The sequence below is a fragment of the Zea mays genome, chromosome 4, assembly GCF_902167145.1.
Source record: "Zea mays cultivar B73 chromosome 4, Zm-B73-REFERENCE-NAM-5.0, whole genome shotgun sequence".
Lineage (NCBI taxonomy): Eukaryota > Viridiplantae > Streptophyta > Magnoliopsida > Poales > Poaceae > Zea > Zea mays.
Window position 1 is genome coordinate 1,131,856 of NC_050099.1, and position 15,587 is coordinate 1,147,442.

Genomic DNA, 15,587 nt, shown 5'->3' on the forward strand with positions numbered 1-15,587 from the left:
GAGAGAGCACTAGACCCCTGTACACTCAACCCGGACCTCCGAGTACGGTCCGTGACTCCCAAGTAAGTAAGCCGAACCCCTTGGGTGGGGACCGAACCCCTCTGAGTGAGGTCCGGACCACCTACAGCAAGGTCCCAGGACAGGGGATACCATGGCCTATGTCAAGGACAGGCAAGGGTCCGGTACTGACACGTGTCCAGGCTACGACCTGTGCGCTTCCGCTCCTTGCTCAGGCAGAGGCCCGATGCTACCACGTGGCCTATCGCCCGTGACGTAAGCCAGCGGGCGGAGCCTGACGTAAGGTCTCTGGGTCGCGCTGCCTCACATTTATTGCGGAGAAGACGCGCCGCCTGTCTATCCCGCTAACAGACGATGTGCTCCCTCAGCATTTAATGTGTCTTGTCCACTCCGCTGGCAGGCGGCGCCCAGGCCATCCTGTAGACGGCATGCCTGTCCAGTCCATTATCAAACAGTATGCCCGTGCTGTGAGGTGCATTGTGTCCATCATCACTTATACGTTACCAAAGAAGCTTCCCCTGCACACCGATACTACGCAGATCTCGGATGTCAGGGCGCAAGAAGATTGCTCCAGCAACGGATAGTAGTTGCTCCAAGTATTACATCCGCTATGTTCTTGGGCCCACATGTCGGGGCTCAGTACCCTTGTACGTGCCCCCCCCCCTTAGCTATAAAAGGGGAGGCATGCAACGTTACAACACAGGCTCATCGACACCCACAAGAGACTCAGACCCAGTTCACAAGTTCATACAAGATCAATACATCACACAGTGGAGTAGGGTGTCACGCTCCGGCGGCCCGAACCACTCTAAATCCTTGTGTGTTCTTGTGTTCTCCCCATTTTCCAACTAACAAGCAAAACGCTTAGGCCCCTCCTCATCTTAGGATTTAGGGCAGGTGCATTCTGCCACCCGGCCGGAGATTTCCTCTCCGACATCTAGCGCGCCAGGTAGGGGCTTAGGCTTTAGGTTTTTGCTTGTTTTCTCACTCAGCATGATGGTGCAAATCGTGGAGCACCGCGATGAGACTTTGGTGGATTTCCTGGTGGAGGAGGAAGTTGCCTCTTCCACACCATAGGTTCTCAACCGCCCAGTGTCGGGCACTACTGCTGTGCACGCTGCACGGCATCATGCAACTGCGCAGACATCCCAGACTCCGTCGAGGGCGGCTCCGGGGGCATTGTCTGTAGCCAGGAAGTTGCTGCGGCACCCTCCAAGCTCCATGGCCTCACTGGGGGCCATGAAGCAATGGCGGGACGACATCGACCAACTACTCGGCATGGCACATTATACCTCGACCAGGTCGAGGCCACAGTCATCCCGGCACCAACATGAGGCGTCAGCGTCTATGCGCTCACCCTCAGTGAGGGATGCACAGACCAACGACCTCCGGGCAGAGCTCAACCGCAGGCGTGCTGGAGAGGATGCCTGGATCTCTCTGGAGAGGGCGCAGGAGCGTCGACAAAACCTCGAGGGTTGTGAAGATGCTCGAGTCTCTCTAGAAAGGGCGCGTGAGCGTCGGCTAAACATCGAGGGTCGCAACCTCAATCAAGACTTTGTTGCGGTAGCACCGCAACCCTCAGTGGGCGCTCGGTTCCAGACGGGTGTCCCCTTGGCCGGCGTGGGCTGTGCTGCTCTCGCGGATCACCTCCGCGCGGCGACCTGGCCACCCAAGTTCTGGCCGCACCTACCGGAAAAATATGCCACTACGTCAAATCTGTCGGAATTTCTGCAGGTGTACGTCACCGCTATCACAGCAGCAGGTGGAAACACCGTTGTGATGGTGACATATTTTCATGTCGCCTCGTCTGGGCCTGCCCAGACTTGGCTCATGAATCTTGCCCCAGGATCAATCTATTCCTGGGAAGAGCTCTGCGCGCGGCTCACAGCGAACTTCGCCAGCGCTTACCAATAGCACGGCACGGAGGCCCACCTCCACGCAGTGAGGCAGGAACCCGGGGAGACTCTCCGGACGTTTATCTCCCGCTTCACCAAGATGCGAGGTACTATACCTCGCATTTCCGATGCTTCCATCATCACGGCCTTCCATCAGGGAGTACGCGATGAAAAGATGTTGGAGAAGTTGGCCACGCATGACATGGAGACTATCTCCACGCTCTTCGCTCTAGCCGACAAGTGCGCCAGAGACGCTGAAGGTCGGGCATGGCACTCGGCCCCACAAACCGGGGTCGCCCAGGCAGGTGGCTCGGGTGCCGTCCCCCGGGACGGTAAAAAAAAGAAGGGCCGCGACCACGAGAAGCCGTGGTCAACCACTCTAGTCGTCATAGCTGCGGTTGAGGGCCGGGGCGACCACAACAAGCGCCCACGGCCGCAGAGGGGTAACAGCGGCTCATGCCCTATACACCCCAACAGTCGCCATAGCGCCGCGGAGTGTCGCGAGATCATCGACCTCGCGAAACATGTCAGCAAGCGGCGTGAGCAGTCTCCCAAGGACGGCTCCCCACCTCGTCGTCGACCTGGCAAGGAAAGGGTCGACGACGCGAGGTGGCCGTGGTTGAACGGGACCTCTGGTATCAGTCACCCGAGGGGGTCCTGAAGGATGTCATCACCGGAGACTCTAACTCCGGTGGCGACAGCTAGACGGGCCACCGGGGGGACCCTGTACTCCCCGGTCTACGGGGCCGAAGCCTGCCTTCCCCCGGAAACCCTTCTGAACTCCCCACGGGTCCAGTCTTCTGATGGGTCCATACAGAAATGGCTACAGCGTGAGGACGTGGACTCTATCAGCAAACACAGATGGGAACACAGGGTCGGGACCTAGCCCTATGGCGAGTACTGAACCAAGAAGGGTTCCGTAAACGCTCCCCCAGCTGGGAGGAACCCTTCAAGGTGACGAAAATGTGCCGACCCGGGGGTGACCACCTTGCTACAGCTGGAGCACCTCTTCCTAACCTCTGGAGCATCTTTGTAAGTTCTGTCCATAGGAACAAGCCTGAGGGGTTGAGTTTTTCTCCCTTTTGTAACTAGGTTGCTCATACGTGTACGCCAACCCGGTGAGGTCCACCCTCATAAACCCGGCCTGTTGGCCTGCACCCATGCATGTCGAGTTATAAAGAGAAGATTTACCCCCTCAGATGTGCTCCTATGACAGTTTTATCCTCCTGCCTCCGTGGTTTTATCCTGCAGTCTCTGGATATTATTTTTTACCTAACCCACCTGTATAGTTCCTATCTGTCCTGACATGAAGACATCCAAATTGAGTAGCCAGGCCTGCAGTTTAGGACCCCTCTACGAAAGCAGGGGGTCCAGTAGCCTGGGGACCGGTTCTAAAGAACAGGAGCTCGTTCCATGGGGTGGTCCGGAGCAGTGTGGCCGCTTAGCCTGGTTCCGTACCCAAAAGCCTGCACACTCCACCACTCTATGACGGGCACCCTAGTATTTGGAGCTATAGTCCTGTGGATCCAACAACTTGGGGTCCGACTCTAGAGAATGGATACTTGTCTCCTAGGGTGGTCCAGAGCCGTGTAGCCGCTTAGCCTGGTCCCGTACCGTAAGCCTGCATGCTCCACCACTCTGCGACGGGTGTCCTAGTATCTGGAACCGTGATCCAGGGGGTCCGGACACACAACTTGGCTTCCCAGACTAAAACCTGCAGGTCCCGTGCATGTATCAAAGGATGGCTAATGTCAGACGATAGGTCCTATGGGTGTACTACTAACGCTCCCTAGCCGAAGCTGTGTTCAGGTCCAGGTCCCAGTCGAGGCTGCCTCCCAGGGGCCGTTCCCAACTCTTTTAGGTATGCTGGCATCCAGTCTCGACACGTCGAGCCTACATCCCACGGGGCCCAGGTACTAAGGAGGAGTCGGTAACACCACACACAACAGGCACAACTAGTACACAGATAAGTACTAATACTGCTTGATAAATAGTACTCAAAAGTACCTTACAAAAAGCAAAAGTTATTACATCCGCCTTCAAGCGGAGTCCTAGCTCCATCTCTACTCTACAGGTAGGACTACTCTACACCAGCAGGGTCACGTTGGAAGCTAGCTCCTGGCGGCTTGCCAGTGGCGGCGACCACCTCTGCACCAGCGGCGGCGACCACCTCTGCACCAGCGGCTTGCCAGCGGTGGCGACCACCTCAGCGTGTGTGCCATGGCGAGGAGGCCCTCGCCCCCATCCTCCTACGGGGGTGACGACAAGACCATCCAAGCCAAGGAGCTAGAAGCACGGCGGCAGACAGCGTTTGCGGTCTGGCCGGTGCCACGTAGCCGAAGTTTGCCTCCAACCTTCACAAGGCTAGTGACCATCCTTTCCTCCGAATGCTGGAGGAAGAGGCGAGTCACCAACTCATGTGGAAGACGGAGCCACAGCCCAGCTCGCTCTCCATCACCGCAAGGCTGATGAACATACTTGAAGCTAAGCACCGGTGGAAGAGCGCCGCCCTCACGAGGCCGTGCACCTCCAGCATAAGAAAGGCAAGATCGGCAGCACCAACCCGCTGGGGAGGTTGAAGACAAAGAGCACAAACTCTCTGGTGGCTAGTTCACCGAGGAGGATGGCGCCAGCGCAAATCCTTCTGGCAAACGCCGACGCATCCCATCGAAGCAGGTGACACACCATGTCAAGCACCCACTCAGTCTGGGTACGCTCAGGATGAGCTTACAAGGCCATGGCAAACTATGGAAATGCAAAGCAGAGACCTTGAAGGCAAAGGGACGCAGAGAACTCGGAGGCGAAAGGGCACAGCGAGTGGGAGAGAAGCAAGGCATGGCTGCTACTCGAGGGATGAACCCCTTCTTAAAGGCAGTCTCCCCCGCTCGCGCCCCGAAACGTCACGGGAAGTCTCCCCCGATGCACACCGAAGTACCCATCCTATGACACGGGGGCCCGGCCCCACAAGTCATATAGCTGGCGCGCTGATCTCCGAGTGCGGAGAAGGCGAACCGCCGCACAAGGAGCGCATTGTTGACCCGTGGTGGCGTGCCTCTTCATCTCCGCCGCGACCAACGACCCAGTCTCTGGCGCAGGGGCCCGAGCCCAAGAGTCATCCTCCTTGGGCGCCGACCCCTGGGTACGGAGAAGTCGTACCGCCGATTCTGCGACTCCTCGGGACCGCCGCAGAAGACCTCGCCCGACGCGCGCCAAGGCAGACCAGCCTCTAGCGCGGGGGCCTAGGCCCACGAGTAATGCTCCTTGGGCGTCGGCCTCCGTGTGCGAAGAAGGCGAACCGCCGCGTGAGGAGCACGCCACCGTCTGCGGTGGTGCGTCTTTTCACTCCCGCCGAAAGCAGTAGACCAGTCTGCCGCGTGAGGAGTGTGCCACCGCCTACGGTAGTGCGCCTCCTCACCAACAGCGAAACCAACAGCCCAGTCTCTGACACGGGGGCCCAGGCCCACGAGTCATCCTCCTTGGGCGCCGTTTCCTGGATGCAGAGAAGCCAAACCACCGCTCGCGCCAGTACCGCGCCCCCTCGGGGCCGCCGCAGAAGGCAGAAAAATTTTCAAAACTAATGCAGTGGTATCGAGGCGCTCCGCGCGTGACCCAGCAAAAGCATTAAGTGCGGAAGTCACGGGTCAGTCAGCCGCGGGGACAAGCGTGGCAGTTGGCGTGACCGAAGGTGGACTGGCGGTAATTACGACAGCGAGCGCATAGAAGCAGCGAGCCAGTCGCCAATCAAACTTTGGCCCCACCTGCAGGCTCATTCCCTCCCCTGAGTCGGGCCCGGGGGCCACTGTCGGTACCCTGAATCTGGGGTACCCGTTACTACAGTATGAAGACACGATGCCTGTGCATCTATCTCTGGCTGCGTGGTGAACAACGCCCGACTCCACCACGTGGGCGGCCCCAAGGACGCCACGTGACCAGAAGAAGTGATATACTCCAGGATGCCATCAGTGGGTCTGGACCTCCGCGAGTGAGCACTGGACCCTGTACACTCAACCCGGACATCTGAGTACGGTCCGGGACTCCCAAGTAAGCAAGCCGGACCCCTTGGGTGGGGACCGAACCCCTCTGAGTGAGGTCCGGACCACCTACAGCAAGGTCCCGGGACAGGGGATACCCTGGCCTATGTCAAGGACAGGCAAGGGTCCGGTACTGACACGTGTCCAGGCTACGACCTTTGCGCTTCCGCTCCCTGCTCAGGCAGAGGTCCGATGCTGCCACGTGGCCTATCGCCCGTGACGTAAGCCAGCGGGCGGAGCCTGACGTAAGGTATCTGGGCCGCGCTGCCTCGCATTTATTGAAGAGAAGACGCGCTGCCTGTCTATCCCGCTGACAGACGATGTGCTCCCTCAGCATTTAATGTGTCATGTCCACTTCGCTGGCAGGCGGCGCCCAGGCCATCCTGCAGACGGCGTGCCTGTCCAGTCCATTGTCAAACAGTATGCCCGTGCTGCAAGGTGCAATGTATCCATCATCACTTATACGTTACCAGGGAAGCTTCCCCTGCATGCCGATACTACGCAGATCTCGGCTGTCAGGGCGCAAGAAGATTGCTCCAGCAACGGACAGTAGTTGCTCCAAGTATTACATCCGCTATGTTCCTGGGCCCACATGTCAGGGCTCAGTACCCTTGTACGTGCCCCCCTTAGCTATAAAAGGGGAGACATGCAACGTTACAACACAGGCTCATCAACACCCACAAGAGACTCAGACCCAGCTCAAGCACACTTAGACGCTCACAAGTTCATACAAGCTCAATACATCACATAGTGGGGTAGGGTGTTACGCTTCGGCAGCCCGAACCACTCTAAATCCTTGGTGTTCTTGTGTTCTCCCCATTTTCCAACTAACAAGCAAAATGCTTAGGCCCCTTCTCATCTTGATTACATCGCGGGTACGGCATCGCTCTTCCCCACCAATATCATGAAATATGAGAGTGTTTCTTAATAGTTGTGTGAGGGAATATTGGGTACTTGTGCGTGCTGAATCATCAAGTATAGCGGCTGACCCACCAAAGCAGGATAAAATGAACCGAAGTGGCACACCACATGATTAAGTCAGGGTGAGATCTGAACTAATGAACTCCTCATGACGAGCAGGAACGAAAAGTTTCGACATCATCACAAGCATGAGCTTTCAACAGACTCTCTCTCTCTCTCTGAAAGTGATTACCCCTAATGTCACTATACATATATATTCTCTTCACCACTGAACATATAGAGGACTAGCCAGACGTACAGGACTGGGAAGCTAAGCAGTACTACATGCAGCATGTAATCAACTCAAATTGAAATATTCAATGATCATCAGGACCAACTTGTCGTAGCTAGCTAGCATTCCAAAAGCTTTGTTTACAAGGAAGGAAGGAAGATCATTCCATGCTGCATGTAATTATTATATATTTATTACTAACTCAGAGATGCTCGCTAGCAGCTTAATTAATGGCGAGACGACAGAGACATGCAATGCATACACCTAAGGCTATTCATAATGAGGATTTCATGTCTCTGTTTCCAAAAATGCCACATCAGATTTATGGATGAATGAAATACCCTCTCTCAATAGAGAGTTTCATCTCACTATTTCATATGTCAACATACTTCTTAAATGCTGCATATAAATAACCAATAGGATTTACTCAATTATATGAAGATGAAACAAAACACTCTCAGTGGAGGTTTCACACAGTTTCCAAGATCTTGGAAACGAGTTAACATGGTTTCATCCCCATGAAACTCCATGAAACTCTTCCTTCTTAAATGATGTGACATGTCATCAAAATAGCTGATGTGGCAGACTAATTAATACATGAAACACCCCATGAAACCTCCATTGTGAATAGCCTAACACAGACAGGAGCACTGTGCGCCAACTTTGTTATTATTATAATCATGCATATACCGTCCATTTCTTTATATATATATATATATATATATATATATATATATATATATATATATATATATATATATATATATATATATATATATATATATATATATATATATATATCTGAATTGAATTCAATTAAAACCAGCAGAGACGAAATCGGGTACACGCAACTATCAAGACCTAAACAGCAGGCTTGAGAAGACTTGTCATCTAATCATACAAATTGCTGACCTCCGTCATCAGCATCTTCTCTCTCTCTCTCTCTCTGCTGAGCTGCTTACTCATTCCAGCTTCAATTTTCTTTGTCCGTGATCTAGCTAGCTTGCATGTCTCTCTAGAGTCGATCTGAATCGATACAATTGAGACTAGCTACTACGAGTTTGCAGATGCATAGCTAGCTAGCTCTCAATCACATGAACTCCTCCAGCGCCACCGCTATGGATCAAATAGGCAAGTACTGGGGCATGTGGGGAGCAAGGAGAAGCAGCAGCAGCAGCAGCACGATCCCCATCTCTGCTTGGGCTGCGGCGTACGGCGGCAGCAGCGAGCCGTCGTGGGAGGAGCAGGCCTTCGCACGCGACGCGGCGGAACACCTCGGCGGCTGCGTCTGGCCGCCGCGCTCCTACTCGTGCACCTTCTGCCAGCGCGAGTTCCGGTCGGCGCAGGCACTCGGTGGCCACATGAACGTCCACCGCCGCGACCGAGCTCTTCTCCGGCTGGGGGGCTCGTCCTCCCCCGAGGACGTGCACGCCACCACCAACGATCAGCCACACCCGCAGCAAGGTGCTCTCCTGTACAGGGCAGCAGCCTCTAACCCTAGCACTACCACGCCGAGTACTACTGCAGCTGCAGGTACTACTGCTGCCGGCCCAGCAGCAGCCATAACCATAGCAGGTGCAGGGGATGGAGATGCCAACACCACCACCACCACTACTTACTTGTCAAGAATTATCAAGGAGAGCAAGAACAAGCGCTTCATGCCCATGCCAGATCACTCTGTCGCGGGGATGAGAGAAGATCAGGCGGCGGCCATAGATGATCATCGTCATAATGAAGATGGCGACAGCTGGCGGTCAGCCTCAGCCGCGAAAAAGAGGAGGCGTCTGGATCATCCGTTGGCAACGGCGGCGGCGCTTCTGATCTTTGTGCAGCCAGCACCAAAGGCCGCTACCAATGTTGCAGCATGTGAATCACAAGGAGGAGCTGATCATGAGACAAAGGTACCGCACACGACAACCCTAACAAGCCCTAGCTCTAGTTCCCCTCTTCTTCTGGATCAACGACATGAATTGGATCTAGAGCTAAGGCTTGGGACTACACCAAAAGTTACGTACATACATGGCAACGATACACGAAGCTAGCTAGCTAGTTCGTCTGCACGCTAGTAGTTATTAAGCAGATCGATTTATTTGGTCTTTTGAATTTACTATCATATCACTAGTTACTCTTGCTTGGTTGTTCATCATCTTTCTCCTCTTCAATTTCTCCCCCTTTTTCCTTTCTTCTGCTATCCATGGGGCCGTACAGACTATTACATTTTTTGGCCAAAGAGCTATACCTCTCCCTCTTTCAATTCAATCTCAACTATTGTTCTTGTTTCAATACATACATAAAAAGTTAAGGGGCATACGAATACAATACATAGCTCAAACATTCTTCCTCTGTTATTACTGTTGTTGTTTTTGCTGTGTTCATGCATACCTGTGATCAATTATTTAAGCACATCCTATTTTTGCTTCTATCATCCATATACACAAACCTCCATTATGGAGGACTCGTAATGACTCACAAGCTCGTCCCTTCATTAATTTTCATTTCACTTCTGCTTGGTTCGCGCGTCATGAAATTTTTGTGCTGCAATTCTATCTCTAAATTCTGCAAGTGTATGGAGCTTGATGGATGCATCTTGCCAGTTTATATAAATAGGTTCCCTAGTGTGTACCCAAACTAAAACATTATATATCAGCTAGCTAGCTAGTAGATCAACATATATCCAAAGAGATTATTGTGTGAATACGATATTGATTAGAAGGTTAGGTTTGCTTGCTTGAGCTACTCAACAAGATCACAAGCAGACAATAGTGAGTACAAACCGACAGCGTGCTCATCTGTTGTTTTCCTACAAACTTCCAATATACTCATCATGGGGCATAGAAGAGAGGGGGAGGGAGGACGTAGCTCTTCCATATATAAAACTATATGTCTACTATATTAGGATTAGAAAGAATTATAATTCCACATACAAATTGAGCACTGAAAAATAATTACTTGTGTGCTTCTCAAAGCTTGTTTCCTAGCCTCTTTGCATTTCATTTATTACACGGCTCCTTCAATCCACTTATTTATTGCATGATCTCTTAGAAAAGAAATGCAAACTACACGTGCTTTTTTCTTTGCCTATTTTCTTCTATCATCTCACCAGGTTTGATATATATATATATATATATATATAGGGACGAGGTAATGGAAGCCCTGGGCTTCCATTAGTACCAGGAAGCCCCAGCCAGGTATAGCCACGTCCCGTACCAGCATGCGTCCCATCGGGCATGAGTTCTTACTTGGACATATTTTAGCGTAAAACTTGAACAAAAACAGCGTAAATGATTACGAATTTTAGCGTAAATCGTAGATCTGTTTTGAAACGGCGAATGCGGCCCGAAAATTACGGCGTAAAAATCTCGCGCGTCCCATCGTGATCGGGTTCTGACTCGGACAGATTTTAGCGTAAAACATGAACCAAAACAGCGTAAATGAGTACGAAATTTAGCGTAAATCTTATATCTGTTTCGTAACCGTAAATGGGTCCCGAAATTACGGCGTAATAATCGCGTGCGTCCGATCGTGCGCGGGTTTTCCTCAAATAGATTTTAGCGTAAAACGTGAGCTAAAACAGCGTAAATGAGTACACAATTTAGCGTAAATCGTATACCTGTTTCGTATACCAAATTTACGGCGTGAAAATCGCGCGCCATCGGTCGTGCGCGGGTTCTGGCTTGGACGGATTTAAGTGTAAATCGTGAACCAAAACAACGTAAATGAGTATGAATTTTAGCGTAAATCGTCCATCTGTTTCATAATAACGAATGTAGACCGAATGTATCTCTCAGCGCATGAGGTTGTCATAAAACACATCAAGAAATGTCGTAAATTGGTGTAAGATACAACAAGAAGTGATCTGAGCTAATTGTAGTGTAAAATGCAAGCTAACCATCTACTGGAGAACTATTTCAGATTTTACAATATGATATAAGAGATAATTATTCCTGTTCATGTTGCCCTTATATTTTGTGTAGAGGTCCTTCAAGTCCGTTTTCTCATAATCTGACCCTCTATATTTAGCTTCAAATTCTTCAATGTCAGCCTCCGCGACCTGGGAATAAAGATTAAATTAAGTACCATTATATATAAAAATATACAACCTGTCCCCAAAATACTGTCACTCTGGCTATACATCTGAACAAGCCAAAAGGGTATTCTTTTAGAGACAGAGCAACAGAGCTAGTTTTATGCCACAACAGAGTTCTCGCTACTGTATTTCCCTAAAAAATATCATTGTAAATTAATAGACAACATTAGCCTACAATTAATATAGAAGCAACCATACTTTCTTGTACATTGTTCTGAAGTACTCCTGAAGATTGTTTGCTGCTTCTCCCACCAATGCCTAGATGAAAAAGGAAGATCCATAAAAATATTGCTTGAGTCTGAAAGGTAAAAAAAACATTCATGTTTATGGTTGAGATACTACCTCATCCCCAGGATTCTTATCTGGGTGGAGGCGCAGAGCCAATTTGTGATACGCCTTCTTTATTTCTTGTTGAGAAGTGGTCTTCCCAACTCCTAGAATCTTTAAATGATAAAAAATAAACAAAAAATTAAATAATTAAATTGTGATCTGGAAAGAGAACCTGAAAGCAATACGTGACACATTTAGAACAGTTCAGTCTTTTGTCCCATCTACAATTATTTACATGACCTGTTTAGAAATAGACCTTAAATAAGAAGCCAGAAGAAATTCCAGCAGTTAAGCGTTGTTGTAGACCTTCTCATAACAATATTTAACAATATCAAATCTTTTTAACCAGACTTTAAATGCTTAGTTTCATTAAGTGCGATCAAAGCAGTAAGCACTGGTTAATTACAGTTCCAAAGTGATAGCATATGCCAAAGAAAAACTCAAAGATGTTTTGGTTTTTTAATGTTATGTACTTAAATAATATATATACACTAAAAACCAATATATATGCATAACCAATATATATATATAAAATGTCTCATAATTGTACAGAATGAAGCAACAAATATCATTAGCACGAGTATATATATGAAAAATTGATAAACAACACTAGCTAATTATGATAAGATTATTACTTGCCATTAACCAAAAGTGGATAACACAACCCCAGGCTCATGACTATTGATTTATAGAGAACCCAGTTGATTTATTTGTACTGTGTAGCTAGCAACCAACCATATAGCCTAATTACGTAATGGGAATCACCTATATACAATGTTTTATGCATGTTTGCATAGCATACAAGTAATCACCTTGGCATTCGGCCGTTGCATCTCATCAACTCCTCGACCTGCAAGCAATACTGGAAGTAGCACTCCAGCCCTGCGCGAAGTCCCAGCTGTGTTCTTCAATAAGAGGCGGTGGCCAATCAAAACCGTCATCACTGCCTCTTCTTCTTCCCTTTCCGTGGCTAGCTCCTACCTCAAGTCTGTCAAACAGCAAGTGCTTGAGTTGCTCCCCTGCTCTCTCCCCTTCACCAGCGTCGGTCGTCCTCCAGTGACTACAGCCACCTGGTCGGCGGCGTCGACGAGGCAGTCGATGGGCGGCTTGGACTGGGCGAGGAGCCAGTTCAGGGTCTTGCTGGCCTTGTCGAACCCGAGGCGGTCCTGCAGCGCCAAGAACTCTCGCGCGACCCCGACCGAGAGCCGCATCCGGCGGTCGCGGAGGCCCTGCGCGTGCGGATCTTGCTGTGCTGAATCGTCCGGAACGACCGCTTCCGTAGTACGGCCGCGACCTGGACGCCGGCATCATCCACCACCGGCGGCGACCCGTTGCTCGGCAGCTCCCTCTCCCCCGCCGCCGCCTGCATAAAAGAAAGCAGAAGCGGAGGCTGTGAGATCTGGTAGCCACGGCCGTGCTGCGCTAGGTGGATCCAGATCTGGGCGGGGTGGTTGTCTGGATCGGGGAGTGGGGCTCGGAGGCGATGGCAGCGTGAGTGGAGGTAAAACTGCCACCACTGAAACCCTATTTTTCTTGCAAACAGCCGCCGTCGGGAAGGCTGGATAGTGTGATCCGTTTTATACGATGGTGTTACAACAAAATAAGCGTAAACTTATGTACAACAAAGCGTAAAGATGATGTTAGGTCGACCGATTGAGTGGGGGTCAGGGCTTTCTCTAATTAGAGAGAGCCCAGGGCTCCTAATACTATAACTATATATATATATATATATATATATATATATATATATATATATATATATATATAAAAGTTTCTTGGCTTATAAATATACAGGTAGAATTAGAACCACGAAATGATAATGCATCCATGCTAGAACATGCCAGTATGAATAAGCCCTCAACCCACTAAGGGTATGTACAACCCACATAAATGACCTGTATCTTAAGGGGTATCTAATGAGGTACGTGTAAAAAACACAATAGACGTATCTTGACGAAGGAACATCTCTAGCACGGTTCTCTAAGTCTAGATATACGATTAAACCCAAATAAATGAGTCGTATCTCAAGGGGTTCTAATGAATAAGATACAAGACTTAGATACATTGAGTTGTATGAACCAGTTTCCTAGATATATTTATTTAGTGTTTAGAGAACCACAACATATTATCTAGGTTGTACATGCCCTAACATGCGATGGATACATTGATGACTGTTCGTGCCAACCCTTGTTAGTAGGCATGGATAGTAATTTCATACCTGCTCATAATTATCCGACACAACAGATACCTCTGCCATATTATCCATGCCAGCCAGTTTGAGATGGCACAAATAATTCCCCACATTTGTAAAGTGGTTTTCAATTTTTCTTAAATAAATATATACAATTTTATGAACCCATGTTAATTTGTAGGGGGAAGACTTACCCTCAGTTTATTCCTTCTCTAGACCTCACTCATACGGGAGCCTCTAGCAATAAGTCTGCCTTTTTTCAAGATTTTATGAACTTCTGTAAAAGGAATAGAAATTGTTGAGTCTTGTGGATAGGTTATTAGGAATACATTACATAGGGCGAGAAGCCTCCTTTAGGGCTTGTTCAGGAGCGAGAAAACCAGAGGGGATTAGGAGTATGTAACCCTAGTCCACCTTACTTCTAAGGGCTTGTTTGGGAGCAAGAATATTGGAGGGTACGTTTGGGAGCAAAATTGAATAACAAGGGGAATTTAGCCCCTCCAATCCCCTCTGGTATTCTTGCTCCCAAACAAGCCCTTAGAAGTAAGGCAAGCCAGGGTTACATACTCCTAATCTACCTTATCTATGGCATTCCAATATACTCTAACATTTCCCATGGTCATAGTAGGAGCGGTGTGACAATGATAGAAGATGATAAGCTAAAGGTTGTAAGCCAATTAATCGATATCCCTAGGAGTCATAACAACTTTTGTGTCATAGATGTTGTTGTTGGCCAGGAATTCACCGAGCGCATCATGCAAAGTGGTATCACTTTGTGCCGATATCAAGATTTCCAAATATGAGGGGGATTAGCCATGTTCAATGATGCCATGTTGGATATAGTTGTGGTCTATGTAATAGCTAATTTACCAAATGTTGAGGCAGACACACTTGAAGTCTTAGGAACAAATGAGGCGTTATGGTTATTACAGAGATGTGTAAGGCAATCATCATAGGAGAGGGTGGTGCTGAAGTTTACATGGTCAAAGTCATTGAGGACGTAAACAAAGACGATTAAGTAATCAAGGCAAATGGGATGTGAGGTTCAATTTAAGCCTGAAGTGCATGCAATCAACAAAGGCTAATGCTTGTGATGGTTTGCTAAACCAAGAAATATGTCGAGGAGAAAATCATGTGTTGTTGTTGTCAATATTGGATGTAACAGGCAAAGAGACCCTAGTCATAGGCTAGTGTATAATGAATCCGATAGGTAGAGACTTGACAATAGTTGCAGTGCACAAAACAATAGGGATAGAAGGTGCCAATACAATTCATTGTTGCCAAAGTAGACAAATCTAGTGAATAAGAGAAAACAAGACTGGCGAAAAGGTTGTGGTGAACGTAAAAGAAGTGTGGGTGTAGAAACTCCTACTGGATGGGAAGCAAATCAGGAGGCATGCTCTTGCTCGAAGGAAGTGTTCCAGAAGCATGATACATGACAGTTGTAGATTTCAACGATGATGAAGGAGAACTTGAATAGCTTGATGAAGACCGACGATAGTCAAGTGGCACAACATGATCGTTGATGCATAAGGGAAAATGTTTTAGATGCAATTGCGAGTGTCATAGTTGATACACAAGGTTGACAAGCGATAGGCAACTCAACCCTGACCAGTGATTTGGTAAACTAAAACATGATACATGCATCAACATATCAAAACTAACATCACGATGAGCTAGCCTAGCTAAAAGTTCATTGGGAACATGTGTGGCTTGACCAAGTGTGCATCAGATGTAGCTCAACGATGAGGAGGCAGTGGTGGGGGCAAAGACAGAGTGGGTCGGTGCAAAGCTCCGGTACAGAGCAGTGGAAGTGAGCAGTGATGTGGGATTCGATCAATAC

General features: G+C 49.1%; 1 protein-coding gene and 2 pseudogenes across 3 annotated transcripts; 1 reads left to right on the forward strand and 2 right to left on the reverse strand.

Annotated features, from left to right (window-relative positions):
- Positions 1-8,025: 8,025 nt before the first annotated feature.
- LOC100285388 (uncharacterized) lies at positions 8,026-9,455 on the forward strand. The gene has a single exon (NM_001158281.1). The coding sequence runs from the start codon at positions 8,231-8,233 to the stop codon at positions 9,176-9,178; it is 948 nt and encodes a 315-aa protein (NP_001151753.1). The 5' UTR covers positions 8,026-8,230; the 3' UTR covers positions 9,179-9,455.
- A 1,366-nt stretch (positions 9,456-10,821) lies between these two features.
- On the reverse strand, positions 10,822-11,658 carry LOC115208748 (dnaJ pseudogene; annotated as a pseudogene). Its single transcript, NR_163882.1, has 2 exons — positions 11,566-11,658; positions 10,822-11,481 (listed from the first exon to the last, which is right to left on the reverse strand). The product of NR_163882.1 is annotated as a dnaJ pseudogene (transcript).
- A 495-nt stretch (positions 11,659-12,153) lies between these two features.
- Positions 12,154-13,124, reverse strand: LOC103655010 (transcription factor pseudogene; annotated as a pseudogene). Its single transcript, NR_163881.1, has one exon. The product of NR_163881.1 is annotated as a transcription factor pseudogene (transcript).
- Positions 13,125-15,587: the final 2,463 nt, after the last annotated feature.

What these genes read in the sequence shown, in the direction of transcription:
- LOC100285388 (NM_001158281.1), top strand. Translation starts at nt 8,231, where the DNA reads ATGAACTCCTCCAGCGCCACCGCTATGGATCAAATAGGCAAGTACTGG.